Source organism: Nicotiana tomentosiformis, chromosome 5 (genome assembly GCF_000390325.3).
Source record: "Nicotiana tomentosiformis chromosome 5, ASM39032v3, whole genome shotgun sequence".
Classification (NCBI taxonomy): domain Eukaryota; kingdom Viridiplantae; phylum Streptophyta; class Magnoliopsida; order Solanales; family Solanaceae; genus Nicotiana; species Nicotiana tomentosiformis.
This window is the reverse complement of record NC_090816.1, coordinates 38,780,417-38,797,559: the sequence shown is the minus strand read 5'-3', so window position 1 is coordinate 38,797,559 and position 17,143 is coordinate 38,780,417. Positions and strand designations below refer to the sequence as shown.

The 17,143-nt window shown below is 39.2% G+C and overlaps 1 protein-coding gene across 1 annotated transcript; it reads right to left on the bottom strand.

Moving 5' to 3' along the window:
* Window positions 1-3,593: 3,593 nt before the first annotated feature.
* LOC138892199 (uncharacterized) lies at window positions 3,594-4,186 on the bottom strand. Its single transcript, XM_070175904.1, has 2 exons — window positions 4,036-4,186; window positions 3,594-3,943 (listed from the first exon to the last, which is right to left on the bottom strand). The coding sequence occupies exons 1-2, from the start codon at window positions 4,184-4,186 to the stop codon at window positions 3,594-3,596; spliced, it is 501 nt and encodes a 166-aa protein (XP_070032005.1).
* Window positions 4,187-17,143: the final 12,957 nt, after the last annotated feature.

The following is a 17,143-nucleotide window of genomic DNA, read 5'->3' as shown; positions in this document are numbered from 1 at the left end:
CCATTGCCTCTCAAATCGGCCTCCGAATGGGTCAAATCTAACCAAAATCAACTCAATAACATCAAACACGACTATAGAAATCAATTCCAAGAAATAAAGCTCCAATCTTTATCAAGTATCAAAAGCCAACCAAAAAGTCAATTGATGACTGCCTCCCGGAGCCCAACAAAAGTCACAAATCTTGACTATCCATTCGAATACGAGTCTAAATATACAAAATTCATCCAAAACAGACTCCAAACTGGGGTTCCAATTTCATTTTTCACTTTAGAAAAGTATTGCCAAAATCCTTTATTTTTCTCTCTTAGATTCACCAATCAAATGGAAAAATCAAAGATAGAATCATGAATAATAATCAAATCCGGGTCAAGAACACTTTCCCAATCCAAGTGGGAGAATATTTCCTCAAAAATAGCCCTAATCCGAGCTCTCAATCTTAAATTATGATAAAATAAGCTCAAAGTCCAGAAAATAATAACTTAAAGGTCTGCCCAATGATACCCTTCGCGAACATGACAAAAGCCTCGAGTTTGCGAAGCACAATCCAACACTGGTCTGAAATTAACCTTTGCAAATGTGATGCACAACATTCACTAGCCTACGCGAACGCGATCGCACACCCGCAAATGCGAAGGCCAAATGCCTGATGACCCAAACTGCCTTCCCTCTTCACAAACGCGATGCCTAGGTTGTTAATGTGAAGGGCACTACTCACCAAGCTTAGCGAATGTGACACACCAATCACAAACATGAAGATCAAAAAGGCACTTCCCTAAAATAGCCTTCGTGATCCGCGTAACTGCGCAGCACACTAGACATCAGCAACATCAGCAGTTCCAAACAAGTTCAAAATGATCTGAAATCCATCTGAAACAATCTCGAGCCCCTCGAGACCCAGTCCAAACATATTAACCAGTCCGAAAACATAACCCAGAACTACTCAGGGTCTCAAATCACACCAATTAACATCAAAACTATAAATCGTATCTCAATTCAAGCATAATGAACTAATCAACTTCCAACTTTCAAAACTCATACCGAACTGCTCTTAACTAACTCGGAATAACCCCAAATTTCGCGCATAAGTCCTAAATGACATAACTAACCTATTACAACTCGAAACCACAATATGAACTCGATAACATGTAAGTCAACTCCCGGTCAAACCTATGAACCTTCTAAACCTTCAAATTTTCAACTTTCGCCATTTAGAGCCAAATCAACCCAGGAATCTCCAAATCCAAATTCGGACATACGACGAAGTCCAAATCACCATACAAACCTATTAGAACCATCAAAATACTATTCGGGGATCGTTTACAAAAAAGGTCAAAACTTAGTCAACTCATATAATTTAAACTTCCAACCATGAAACTAAGTGTTCCAATTCATTCCAAAACCCTCCCAAGACCAAATCAACCATCCCCGCAAGTCACAAAATGATAACTAAGCATACATGAAGAATCAAATAGGGGAGCGAGACTCAAATCACAAAATGAGCGGCTCTCCAAAAATGCGATATAAATGAAGTGCCTCAATTCGAGATAATAGACATAGCCACAACGTGTAGGCGAACAATCTCTCTAAGATAAATTTAAGCTAGCTGCTCAGAAGTGTAGGAAGTCATGACCGAAATGAAATATGTAGACTTGGTTAGTCTGTCCACAATTTTCCAAACATCATCAAATCTCCTCAATGTCTGTGGCAGCCTAATCACAAAATCCATAGTGATACACTCTCACTTTCACTCCAGTATATCTAGCCTCTGAAGTAAACTACCCGGTCTGTGATGCTTATACTTAACCCGGTAACAATTCAAATATCGTGCAACATGCTCAACAATGACCTTCTTCATCCTTCTCAACCAATAATTATGCTTTAAATCACGATACATATTCATAGCACATGGGTGAATAGAATACCTGAGCAATGAGCCTCCTCAAAAATAAACTCTCTTATGACATCCACATTAGGAACACAAATCCGACCTTGAAGCCTCAATACCCATCATCACCAATAATCACCTCATTAGCATCACCGTGTTACACTGTGTCCTTAAGTACAAGTAAGTGGGGATCATCATACTGACGCGCCTTGATGCTATTAAACAAGGACGACTGTGACACAACACAAGTAATGACTTTGCTAAGCTTAAAAATATCCAATCTCATGAACCTGTAGGCCAAAGCCTAAATATCCATAGCCAAAGGCCTCTCCGTAGCTGGAATAAAAGGAAGATTCTCCATACTCTTTGCCTTTCTACTCAAGGTGTCGGTCACCACATTGGCCTTCCTCGGATGATAAAGAACAATGATATCATAGTCCATCAATAGATCTAACCACCTACGTTGCCTCAAGTTCAAATCCTTTTGTTTTAATAGATGTTGAAGACTCCGGTCATCCGTATACATCTCATAAGACACGCCATTTAAGTAGTGCCTAAAATCTTGAGCGCATGTACAATAGTTGCTAACTCCAAATTATGCACTAGGTAGGTTTTCTCGTGGGGCTTCAACTGGCATGACACGTAGGTAATTATCCTACCGTCCTGCATCAACGCACACCTTATGCCAACCCTCAAAGCATTACAATAACAGTATATGATCTTGATCCTGAAGGCAAAACCAAAATGTGAGTTGTAGTCAAGGCAATCTTGAGCTTCTAAAAGCTCTCCTCACACTCGTCAGACCATATGAATAGGGCACCCCTCTGAATCAACTTAGTCAACGGAGCTGCGAAAGATGAAAACCCCTACACAAAGCAGCGATAATACCCAACTAACCCTAGGAAACTCCAAATCTCTATAGCGGTAGAAGGTCTAGGTCAACTTTGAACTACCTCAATTTTCTTCGGATCCACCTTAATCTCCTCATTCGACACCACGTGGCCCAAGAATGCCATTGAATCTAACCAAAACTCACACTTGGAGAACTTAGCATATAGTTTCATCTCCCTTAAAGTCTGGAGCACGATCCTCAAATGTTGCTCATGCTCCTCCCTACTACGGGAATACACCAGTATATCATCAATGAACACAATGATGAAGGAATCCAGATAAAGCTAAAATATGTTGTACATCAAATGCATGAAAGTTGTTGGGGCATTGGTCAGCCCAAAATACATCACCAAGAACTCATAATGCCCATAACGGGTCCTGAATGCCGTCTTAGGAATGTCTGAAGTCCTGATCTTCAATTTATGGTACCCCGATCTCAATTCAATCTTCAAGAATACCCTAACACCTTGAAGCTGATAAAATAAGTCATCAATACACGGCAGTGTAGACTTGTTCTTGATGGTAACCCTGTTCAACTGTCGATAGTCAATACACATTCTCATGAAACCGTCTTTCTTCTTCACAAATAGAACCAGAGTACCCCAAGGTGACACTCGAACTAATGAAACTGTTTCTTAAATTCCTTGAACTCTATTGAAGCCAAGCGATATGGTGGAATAAATACGGGCTAAGTGCCCGGTAACAAATCAATACCAAAATCAATATCCATATCGGGTGGCATGCCCGGTAAGTCTGTAGGGAAAACATTTGAAAATCTCTCACCACGAGGAATGAATCAACCGTGGAAATATCAATATTAACATCGCACAAAGGCTAAGTATGCCAAGCACCCCTTCTCAACCATCCATTGAGCCTTTAGAAAAGACACCACCCTACTAGGAACATGACCCAAGGAGCCTCTCCATTCCAACCTCGTCATAGCCAACGTCACAGTCTTAGATGGACAATCAAGAATAGTGTGATATGGAGATAACCAATCCATGCCCAAAATTACATCATCCACCATATTAAGCAACAGAAGGTCAACCCTAGTCTTGTAGACCTCAATAGTGACCAAACCAGAACGATAAACATGGTCAACCACAATAGAATGCCCAACTGGTGTAGACACATAAATATAAGTATCTAGAGAATTATGAGACATATCTAAATATGAAGCAAAGTAGGATGACACATATGAATAAGTAGAAACCAGATCAAATAAAATTGATGCATTTCTATGAAAACCAGAACAATACCTTTAATGACTACAAGTGATGCAACTGCCTCAGTCCTACCAGGGAAAGCATAATAATGAGCCTGGCCTCCCCCTCTAGGATGGCCTTTACCCGCTTGTCCACCACCTCTAGCTGGCTGTGTAGGTAGAGTAGTAACTGGAGCAGGAACCATAGCCTGAGCACCCTACTGAGGTCCACCTTTTCGAAGTCTGGTACAATCTCCCACCATGTTCCTAGTGTCACCACACTCAAAATAACCTATTTGTAGGCATGGCTGCTATTACTGAGTGTGCCCCGGATGATTGGTCATGACTAGTAGAACCGATGAACCTAGAACTTCTACCAACTTGTAACGACCCAAATCCTACCATAGGGGTTGTGATGGCACCTAATCTCTAAGACTATGTAAGAATATCACTTAACAACATTAAATCAACAAAACATGCTTTAATAAGACAAAGTTTAATACAAAAGTGAAAATAGAGTTAATACTAGCCAAAATGGAAATACACAATATATCTTCCCGGAACTAGGAAGTATGGAGTCATGAGCTCTAACTTAATACTTATGGAACATTCAAAATACAATATTGTTCGAATGTAAAATTAACAGTCTCGGCCTCTCTAGCCATCTAAAGTCTGATGCCATATGTAAGACCCTCTATGAACCTCTACACTTCTCTCTCTCAATAGGGATCATGATAGTTGCATGGAGATACAAATCAACAAATCTAGTTTCATACTGAGTAATAGTCATGATACCCTACTGAAGGTGCTTGAACATGTTGTGCAGCTCATCTCTCTGTGTGAGGGGAATAAACTTCTCCAAGAACAACTGTGAAAATTGATCCCATGTGAGATGAGGTGATCCCGCTAGCCTACACATCTCATAAACCTATCACCACCTATTGGTTGACCCATGCATCTAAAAGATGGTGAAATATACTCCATTAGACTCACTAGTCCCAAGTTGGGAAAAATATGATGGCAACGGTCCAAGAAGTCATGGGCATCCTATAAAGGTACAAGGGGAAACAACTTGGTGAACCTGTCCAACCTCTTTAGCTCATCAACTGACATCGCGGGCCTATCCCCAGGCTATGTAGTAATAATAGGCCAAACCACCCCAACTGGTAGAACACCCAGGGTCTGATAACCATGGGCTATCTACTCTGGGGTATGGGTAGCTGGAGTCTGAACTCCCCCCTCCCCCCCAGACTGAGAAGAGGTCGGTGCCACAGGAAACACACCATCCTTAGCCATACTCTCCATGAAGCCAAGCATGCAAACTAAGGCGTCCTAAAGCAATTAGATAGCAATGAACCCCTTTGGGACCTGAGCCGGTCCTACTGGCTCAACCTTCTTTGGAACCTCATTATCCTAAGCTATCTAGTGCTCAACTACAAGTGTCGTTATGTGTGCTCTAGGCAGAGCTCTACCTCTACCTCTGCCTTTGCCCCACCCCTACCCCTGGTAGTGGATGCAATCTGGGGCTCCAGCTTCTAATCAGCTGCGGACGAAGCTCGTGTTCTCACCACCTGTGAGAGAATAAGAGAAGAAAGATTCAAACTTTATGATAGAAAAAAGACGCACAATAGAGAAATAAAGAAAGTGAAGTTTCTTAAAGGCTTATAGCCTCTAGAAGATAAGTACATGTGTGTCTGTACCGATCCTCAAGACACTAATAAGCTTGCTCATGGTTCTTTAGTCCTATGCAACCTAAGTATTTGATACTAACTTATCACGACCCAAATTCCCACCCATGGGGTCATGATGATACCAAATATTGCTTGCTAGGCAAGCCAACACTTAACAATAAATAAGGAGCTAGTCTAACAGGTAAGAACATGTTGAGATATAATAAAAGTAAACTCAGATACATATGATAATAAGTCTAAACATTACACCTTTTACATAACATCCCAAAATTTGGTGTCACATAGTGCATGAGCCACTAGAATATGACATATAGTGTCAAAAGAGAAATGCAATACTGCCTGATACAAGAAAACAACAATAGAGATAGGAAGGGGACTCTAGGGTCTACAAATTCCAAGAAGCACTACCTCAAGTTTCCTGAAAAAGACTCCAAGCAATCACCTTTGAACACCATTGGGACTAACAACGGGATCTGCACAAGAAGTACAGAAATATAGTATAAGTACAATCGACCCTATGTACTAAGTAAGTATTGAGCCTAAGTGACGAGGCTATGAAAAGTCACTCACTGTAAACTTATATGAGTAATAAGCAGAAAAGAAATAACAATATAGAGAAACGAGTAACTACATAATGAGCGGAATAAGAAAATAGATGACAAAGGGCCTAGAATATAATTACATCACAGCCTCATACACAACATGGTAGCAGAGCATATGTCACGACCCAAAATCCCACCATAGGCGTCGTGATGTCACCTACTCTCTAGGACTAGGTAAGCCGATTACCTTTCACAGTTAAACCTGTTAAATATGATATTTTTAAAGCAAAGTTTAATATAAATACTGAAATAAATATGACATAAGCCTACACGACAATAATCACAACAATCCTCTCAAGACTAGGTAATACAGAGTCATGAACTCTAGCTGAGTACATAGAAAAGAGATCTCAAAAACAAAATAGAATACTATACGGATATCGAATTAACAGTACAATCAAAAGGAAAAGGACTACAAGGGACTGCGACAACCAAGCAGCTCTACCTTGAATCCTCGTGATCAAGAATCTAACTCTGCCTAATGCCGTTTTCTCCAATACCTAGATCTGCACAAAAATATAGAAAAGTGTAGTATGAGTATACCACGGTCGGTACCTAGTAAGTATCAAGACTAACCTCGGTGGAGTAGTGACGAGGTACAAGTCAAGACACCTACTAGTCATAATAACTTGTGCAGTATATAAGTATAAAGCTAATAATAAAAGCGAGAATCAGTAAATGGCAACAAGTAATAAACATGTGATATAAATAGTAAAGCAATCAGAACAAACAATTGGCAACCAACTAGTCAAGCCGTTCTAACACAATTCTCCCAACAACATTACTCCGGGATATCTCATCCCAAAATCCCAAATCATAAATCATATGCTCACGGCACCTCATGCCCACATTATCAATCACGACTGCACGGACAACTCACGTGCTAATATCTCAATCCGCCCGGTATGGTCACAGGCTTACTATCATAACGTTAGCAGATAATACAAGAATACATGGACATGATCAATGAATGTCAAGTTTCATACACATGAACCAGTGTAAATGGCATGCTACGGTGTATGCTTGTGCGCGTGTACTAATACAGTCCAAGTCAACAAGTAATATCAAAGACATTAAATAGTTCATTGAAAACAACTCAACAAGTTACGTAAGGTGCATGACATACACATAGAAAAGCATACCATTACATGAATATCATCAACATAATTCCCCTAGTCCATCACATATCATCCCTGACATAACCACCCTTATCTCTCTGTATTGATAACACCATTATCGTTCCGCCTAGACATTTAACACAATATCCAACCATATCACTCTAATAGCCACCCGTTTCACTCCGCCCTGACAATATAATTAGCAACCCGTATCACTCCGCTCAGACAATAATACAATAGCCACCCATATCGCTCTGCACAATCATCAAAAGTGAGATGCCACCCTGGTGATCCACATAACAACAATCAATCCACATAACAAATTCACATGTGTTAACATCACAACGACATGACATATCAACTCACCACAAGACATAGCCCACAGATCAAACACGATGTGTACAAAATCTTAATAACAACAAAATGAATGGGTAAAGTAACTCAACAATGAACAACATCCCATTAAACAAAAACTTCAACTAAAACAGGTTAATGACTTTTAATAACTTTAACTTCAATTAATTGCTTAAGAATAAACTCAATAATGAAGGTATTTTTATGAAATGACAAGCTTTGAATTATAGTGTATGAAATAAGCTAATAATGAAATAGATGGCATGAACTAGAAACTATGTCTAAATGCAAGAGAATAACCCGACAACAAAAGGATATCATGTAACAACACTTTCAATTTAAAATAACTCAACAATAAAGGAGGTCACATGACAATAAAAGAGGTAACAACTTCAAATAAAGCATATAAGAGTAAACATGATGAGTAAAGGATATGACATGTGCCAAAAACTTCAAATTAAGAATGTGAGAGTAAACTTGATAAATAAGAGATATAATATGTGCTAAAAAATTCAAATAAATACATAAAAGAATCCTAAGAGTCTAAACCGGTCAATTTTCATATATAAACATGAGTTCACACTCGTCACCTCGCGTAAACGTGTTTCACTTAATTCAAATAAAACAATCAACCCAAATCTTAAGGGATAGTTCCCCGCACAAAGTTAAGAAAGATACTTACCTCAAAGAAGCTAAATCAATACTCTAAAATGACCCTCTCATATGAAAACCTCTAGACGGCTCGAATCTAGCCAAAATAACTTAATATCATAAATAAAAACCATAGGAAATAATTTCGAATAATAAAGATTCGATCTTTAATGAAAACCAAAAAGTCAACCACGGGCTCGTACCTCAGAACCCGACAAAACTCACAAAGTCCGAACACCCATTTCGATATGAGTCAAACCATACCAAAATTATCCAATTGCGACATCAAATCAGCCTTCAAGTCATCATTTTATATTTTAGAAAGTTTTTTTACAAAAATCCCCTATTTTCCCAATTCAAATCACTAATTAAATAATAAAAACAAAGGTGGAATCATGAAATATAATCAAATCTCAGTCAAAAAAACTTACCCCAATCTAAATCATGAAAATCCCCTCCAAATCGCTCAAATTCGAGCTCTATAACTCAAAATATGATAAAAATGGGCAAACCCTCGAAATATATGTAATCTGCCAGAAATTTCGCTTTTGCGGTCACATGGTTGCTTTTGCGGCAATAGTCTCGCACCTGCGAGAACCCAGCAACAGTCGACAGACAACATCTGCGATCATAAATGCGCTTCTACGCTCACGCTTCTACCAAATTCCACACCTGCACCTTCTTGGCCTCTTTTGTGGTGCCACAACTGCGGTCCTTTATCCGCAGGTGCGATGGCATCAGAAGCCAGACTCTTCAGCAATGCACCAAGGTTCCAAAATTATCCGCAACTCGTCTGAAACACATCTAAGACCTCCGGGACCCCGTCCAATCATACCAACAAGTTCCATAACATAACGCGGACTTGCTCGAGGCCCCGAATCACATCAAACAACACCAAAACTACGAATCGCACCTCAATTCAAGCCTAATGAACTGATGAACTTTAAACTTCTACAACTCGTGCCGAATCATATCAAACCAATCCGGAATGACCACAAATTTTGCGTGTAACTTCCATGAAATGGCAAGCTTTGAATTCTAGTGTATGAAATAAGCTAACAATGAAATAGATGGATTGAACTAGAAACTACATCTAAATGCATGAGAATAACCCGACAACGAAAGGATATCATGTAAAAACAATTTCAATTTAAAATAACTCAACAATAAAGGAGGTCACGTTACAATAAAAGAGGTAACTTCAAATAAAGCATATAAGACTAAACTTGACAAGTAAAGGATATGACATGTGATAATAACTTCAAATTAAATATGTAAGAGTAAACTTGACAAATAAAAGATATAACATATGCTAACAATTTCAAATAAATTCATGAAAGAAGCCTAAAAGTCTAAACCGGTCAATTTCCACATATAAGCCCGATTACACACTCGTCACCTAGTGTATACGTCTTTCACATAATTCAAATAAGATAACCAACCCAAATCCTAAGGGGTATTTCTCCCACACATAGCTAGGCAAGATACTTACCTCAAAGAAGCTAAATCAATACTCTAAAATGACCCTCTCGTGTAAAATAACCTCCAGACGACTCGAATCTAGCCAAAATAACTTAATATCATAAATAAAAGCCGTAGAAAATAATTCTGGATAATAAAGCTTCGATCTTTAATAAAAACCAATAAGTTAACCCAAAAAGTCAACCCCAGGTTCGCACCTCGAAACCCGACAAAACTTATAAAGTCCGAACACCCATTCCGATACGAGTCCAACCATACCAAAATTATTCAATTTCGACATCAAATCGGCCTTCAAATTATCATTTTATGTTTTAGAAAGATTTTTTTACAAAAATCCCCAATTTTCCCAATTCAAATCACTAACTAAATGATAAAAATAAAGATGGAATCATGAAATATAATCAAATCCGGGTCAAGAACATTTACCCCAATCCAAATTGTGAAAATTTTCTCCAAAATCGCCCAAATCTGAGCTCTACAGCTCAAAATATGATAAAAATGGGCAAATCATCAAAATATATGTAACCTGCCAGAAACTCCGCTCTTGCGGTCACATGGTCGCTTCTGCGGCAATAGTCTCGCACCTACGAGAACCCACCAACAGTCGACAGACCGTATTTGTGATAAAAAACGCGCTTCTACGCTCACGCTTCTGTGGCCCCTCTCTGTAGGTACAGTTTTGCTTCTACGATAGGACGACCACATCTGCAATCCCTGCCTCCTCTAACCAAAGTTCGCATATGCGCCTTCTTGGCCGCTTATGCAGCGCTGCATCTGCGGTCTTTTAGCCACAGGTGCGATGACATCAGTAGCCAGACTCTTCAGCAATGCAACAAGATTCCAAAATATCCGCAACTCGTCCGAAACAAATCCAGGGCCCCCGAGACCCCATCCAATCATACCAACAAGTTCCATAACATAACGCAGACCGGTACGAGGCCTCAAATCACATCAAACAACATCAAAACTACGAATCGCACCGCAATTCAAGCCTAATGAGCTGATAATTTTTCAACTTCTACAACTCGTGCCGAATCATATCAAACCAACCCTGAATGACCTCAAATATTTCGTCTAAGGCTCAATTGACACAACAGAGCTATACCAACTCCCATAATCACAATCCAAACCCATTATCACCAAAGTCAACTCCCGGTCAAACCGCCCAACCTTTCAAATCTTCAATTTTCTAACTTTCGCCAAAAAATATCAAATCAAACAACGGACCTCCAAATCCAAATTCGAACATACGCCTAAGTCCAAAATCGCCATACAAAGCTATTGGAATCATCAAAAGACTATTCAGGAGTTGTCTACACAAAAGTCAAACTTCGGTCAACTCTTACCACTTATGCTTCTAAAATGACAACCATCCTTCCATGTCATCTCTGAAATGCATGAAAATCGAAACCGACCACACGTGCAAGTCATAATACACAATATGAAGCTACTCGAGACCTTAAATAACCTAACGAAATACTAGAATCTCAAAACGGTTGGTCAGGTTTTTACATTCTCCCCTTCTTAAACAAACATTCGTGCTCGAACGTGCCAAGAACCGTTCTGAAGCCATGAAATCACTTAATGAACTCATCATACGTATACTCATGGGTGATTCTGCATCACCCTAATCCACATAGGCCTGACAACACCATCTCAATTGAAGATTATTCCTCCCACCTATATAGATAAGCCTTATAACCAAACTTCAACATCGGATCATCCCCCAAAGACCTGATTCCCACATAAACACACGGTATCAACCTTAACCAGCTAAAACATCTCATGCATACAACCATAAGGTATAACCACACGACGTAATACATCGCCCATATGCCAATAACAATATTTCTGACCACAATTGTTGCCCATAATCAAATCCAGCACCGGCAAATAACCTCAAATCAGCTAGAACCTTGTCCCTAAACTTCCTAACATTTCTAATGATTTAAGAAACATGAATATCTCCTAACCACTCATACAACCAATAAGTCACACCCAACTCCATGATGAGCTCGAAACATACGCTTCAATTATGCTCGCTAGTCAAAGATAGTATAGTATAATATCGTATCCATAGGGATTGGAGTTAAACAATATTTTCTTAGTTTCTAACTTGATTGCTATCCAAGAGAATCAACAATTGAGATTTATATGACTAATAACTAAAATTAACTAATAATCTAAAGCTATTAACTAATGACTATCTCAACAAAGGTAAGTAAGGAAGTTATCAGTGGGAGAAAATAGGGGTTGATAAGATAGGTGCAAGAAAATTGTTCGGGATCTAACTCTAGATAATTCACTTCTAATGTTTAAGTGAGTCTCTTGAATTCACTCAATTATTAGTTCAAACGTTTAGTAGAAACTCCTTTCTTGATTAAGTCTCAGCCTCACGAGATGAACCAATTTAAGCACGTGAAGATATGCAAGAATGCGTAGTGGATTGTCTTTAGGAGAACCTCTCTTGATTATTTTCCTAACTAGGTTTAATCAATGATTCAACTAGCCTCTTTCGATTACTAAGAATAATTAATGAACTGACCCAACAATATAATGCAAAGATATCACAAGTTATGTCTATCTCGATTACATGAGCAAGTGAATATAGATGCAATAATGAAATCATCCAAAAATGCGTCAATACATGAAACTAGAGTTATAATCCACAAACAATCATCAATACACCCAATCCATCAAACCTTAAAGAGAACTACTCCATATATATGGAGCAATTCATCACAAATATAATTAAAAAAATAGGAAAACATAAATTCGATCCAAACTCGAGTCTTGAGTGAGGAAGGAATGATGAAATCCTTGTGCCTTTTCTCCTCACACTCCTCCTTGGCCTTCTTAGGTCTAATATGTGTCAAAAGTCCAGAAAATAACATTTTTCCATGTATTTATACCAATTAGGGTCGGGCCAAGACGAAATTACCTTCTCCTAGCCGAAATAGGAAAATTACTCTGTAAAAATTGCACAGGCGCGCCGCATGGGGCGATACACCATGCGGGGCATTAGTGGGGAAATCCAGAGTGTTGGTTCTGACAAGCAGCAGGAATTTGCACAGCCGCAGTGCCCCACGCGCCACGGCAGTGAGGTTTTCTCAGAGTACGGATTCTTCTTGCATTTTGACATCCACACTTGGTCCTCGACCCCGAACACGATCCCGGCTTAATACCTTGGGCTTTTACTCAGATTTCAAAGCTCCAAATCACTCAAATTCATTCCATAACATCTAAATAGCTCGGAATCACTCCTAAAAGGCATAAAACACACAATAAGTGCAAAACACTATCAATTAAAGCTTAAAACAAGTAAAGTGCAGTGAATTAGAGTGCAATAAGAAACTAACATACGAGATTATAGTCTATATTAACACCCCACACTTAAACCATTCTCTTTCTTGAGCAATCCAACTATACTTTATATAGATACGACATTTTTTTAACAACTCTATAACTCATCACACCAAGAATATTTAAAACAGATTAAGTACAATACTATAACATCCTCGCCTCGAGATTTTACTCAAAAGCACCGCGCAATTTTCACAACCCGCTCACTTACTCTAACATAGAGGTCAATAACATTACCTTTCCTTCGTGAATCAAGTGCCCTCACACAACAATAGAGAGTAGTTCCACACACATTAGACATTAATAACAATTAGGAACTCAAGATAGAAAGAATTCGCTCACTCTCAGAAACAACATTCATATGCCTCAAAAGACGTACCATAGGCTTGCATGTAGTGTACTACTCTACTAATTGAGCTCATTCAATCAAGGATCAAGTAGGACTTTAATTGGTTGTAATGTAGGTTGCGGGATGGATAGGATACATTTAGATATAAGAGTGACTACACCTCCCTAAGCACTTTTAATACATACAATTTATAATTCAAAACCCCACACTTTTGTCAAACCATAACTCCACCTTTACATCAATATACATCAACTCCCAACTTCTTTAAGCATAAATACATCAAGAGTTACCACTATCAAAGAATATTTTTTCATAACAATACAACTATTTTCCTTTTTCTTTTCTTATTTAATTCAAGTGGCTCTTACATTTTTCAAAATAATGCACCTTTCTCCTTATTTCAATAATTCCACTCAAATGCCAAACCAACCACCCCATACTTCAACTTTTACAAAGTTCATAACAAATTCAAGTGCTCACGAGAAGTAAAAGGTTCAAATAGATAGTCAATTCAAACAAATTGGTAAGGCTTGTAATGTGGTTTCCAAGGAAGCAAGATTACAGGCTCAAATGGGTTAACTAATATACATAACAAATAGGAAGGTAATAGCCTATAACTGGCTCAACAAAGACACGCCTAACAAATAGTTAGGTATTTATTCTATGCCAGATAATTGGAATAACCACTATAGGAACCCCGAGCAGGTGGTGCAGTAAAAGATGACTACCACATATGAGTACCTTGAGGTCTTTGACTAACTGGAGCACCACGAGTATTCTGAAGTGCAGACTGGGCTGGCCAATTGCCCAAGCCTCTGTCGTGATGGGTCATGGCTGAAGAGTAGAATCCACTGAATCCTCCAGAACCTCAAGACCTCTTGGCCTCCTTATCATCCCTCTCCTCACCCCAAATACACTCTAACCTCCTAGAAATCTTCACAACCTGCTAAAATGAAGTATCAGTCTCCAACTCTCGAGCCATGCTGAATATAAGACCATAACTGAGCCCCTCAATAAATTTGTGGACTCGTTCTCTAATTGTATGAACCAAAGTAGGTGCATGACGTGATAACTCACTGAACCTGATGGCATATTCCGACACCGTTAGAGTTCCCTGGCACAGCTTCTCGAACTCTGTGAGCCACGCATCCCTGAGGGTCTAGGGAACAAACTCCCTCAAAAACATCTCTGAAAATAGAGTCCAAGTGAGTGGTGCTTCATCAGTTGGCCTACCCTCCTCATAAGTGTGGCACCATTGATACGTTGCTCCTGACAGCTGAAATGTAGTGAAAGAAACTCCACTCACCTCTACAATACCCATGGTGCGGAGAAGACAGTGACACGTCTCTAGAAACACTTGCGCGTTCTTAGTCACTGTGTCACTGTAAGCAGTAGGGTGATACTTCTTGAACCTCTCAAGTCTCAATTGCTCCTCCTTAGATGGATCTGGCCTGACCTCATGCTGAACTGCCATAATGGGTTGTATTGGCACCACACTGGAAGTATGACCAACATGAGCATGCTGCTCTAGAGTGCGGGCAGCGGGAGTCTGACCTCCTCCCCCAATCTACGATGTAGCTAGTGCAACTGGGATCAATCCCGCCTGAACCAATGTACCAAACATGCTCAGGAACTATGCTAAAGTCTCTTGAAGTCCGGGGGACAACAACAGGTGCCTCAAGTGCCTGCCCTTAATCGGAGCTACTGGTGGCTCCTCAACTACTGCTCTAGTAGGTGATCTAGCTATGGCACGTTCCCCTCCTCTTCCTCTACCCCTTCAGCTTCTCCGGCTCTAGTAGGGGCGCGAGTGTCTGTTCGGCTGATCCGATAGTGCGTGTCCTCACCATTTGTGAGAGAATAAAGATACAAAAGTTCAAACTTTGAAATCAACAAATCTGCACGATGAGAATGAAATAAGTTGAATTTTTCTAATAGTAATGTAGCCTCTCGAATATAAGTGCAGACATCTTTGTACCGAGCCATAAGACTTGCTCGTGACTCGTAGAACCTATGAACTTAGAGCTCTGATACCTATGGCACCTAGTCTCTAAGACAAGGTAAGACAATTACCTTTCACAGTTAAACATGATATTTTTAAAGCAGAGTTTAATATAAATACTGAAATAAATGTGACATAAGCCCGCTGCAATAATCACAACAATCATCCCAAGACTAGATAATACAGAGTTATGAACTCTAGCTGAATACACAGAAAAGAAATTTTAAAAAAATACAATATTGTTCGAATATCGAATTAATGGTACAATAAAAAGAAAAATGACTTCAAGGAACTACGATGACCAAGCAGCTCTACCTTGAATTCTCGCGATCAAGAATCTAACTCTACCCGATGTCTTTATCTCCAATACCTGGATCTGCACAAAAATATGCAGAAGAGAGTATGAGTACACCACGGTCAATACTGAGTAAGTATCAAGACTAACCTCCGTGGGGTAGTGATGAGGTACAAGTCAAGACACCTACTAGTCATAATAACCATTGCAGTATATAAGTATAAAGCTAATAATGAAAGCAAGAATCAGTAAATGGAAACAAGGAATAAACATGTGATATAAACAATAAAGTAATCAGAACATTGTTAAAGCACCAGTGAAACCGAATAAGCGAAACAAATGGCAACGAACTAATTAAGTCATTCTAACACAAGTCTCCCAACAACATTACTTGGGGATATCTCATCCCAAAATCACAAGTCACGAGTCTCAAATCACAAATCATATGCTCACGACACCTCGTTCCCACAATATCAATCATGACCGCACGGACAATTCACATGCCAATATCTCAATCCGCCTGGCATGGTCACAGGCTCAATACCACAATTTGCCAGGCATGGTCACATGATTACTATCATAACGGGCGCAGATAATAAATAATACATGGACATGATCAATGAATGTAAAGTTTCATACTTATGAACCTATGTAAATAGCATGCTACGGTGTATGCTTGTGCGAGTGTACTAATGCAGTCCAGGTCAACAACTAATATCAAAGACATCGAATAGCTCATTGTAAACAACACAACAATTCATGTAAGGTTCATGACATACACAAAGAAAATCATACCATCAGACGAATATCATCAACATAATGCTCTCAGGCCATCACAAATCATCCCTTACTTAGCACCGTTATATCTCCGTATTGATAACATCATAATAGCAACCCTTATCACTCCACCCAAACATCTAACATAATAGCCACCCGTATCACTCCGATAGCCACACATATCACTCCACCCTGATAATATCAGTAGCCACATGTATCACTCCACCTAAACAATAATTCAATAGCCACCCGTATAGCTCTGCACAATCATCAACAATGTTATGCCACCCTTATGCTCCCCATAATAACAATCAATCCACACAACAAATTTACATGTGCTAACATCACAATGACATGGCATATCAACTCGTACCACAAGTTCCCATAGGCCACAACCTCTTAACAACAACAATACCAATATCACCACAACCCATAGCCCACGACTCAAATATGATGTTTACAAAATCTCAAAAATAACAAAA

What these genes read in the sequence shown, in the direction of transcription:
- LOC138892199 (XM_070175904.1), bottom strand. Translation starts at nt 4,186, where the DNA reads ATGGTTCCTGCTCCAGTTACTACTCTACCTACACAGCCAGCTAGAGGT. An exon ending in ATCACTTGTAGTCATTAAAG is followed by an intron (nt 3,944 to 4,035) that starts GTATTGTTCTGG and finishes CTTCATATTTAG; the next exon opens with ATATGTCTCATAATTCTCTA.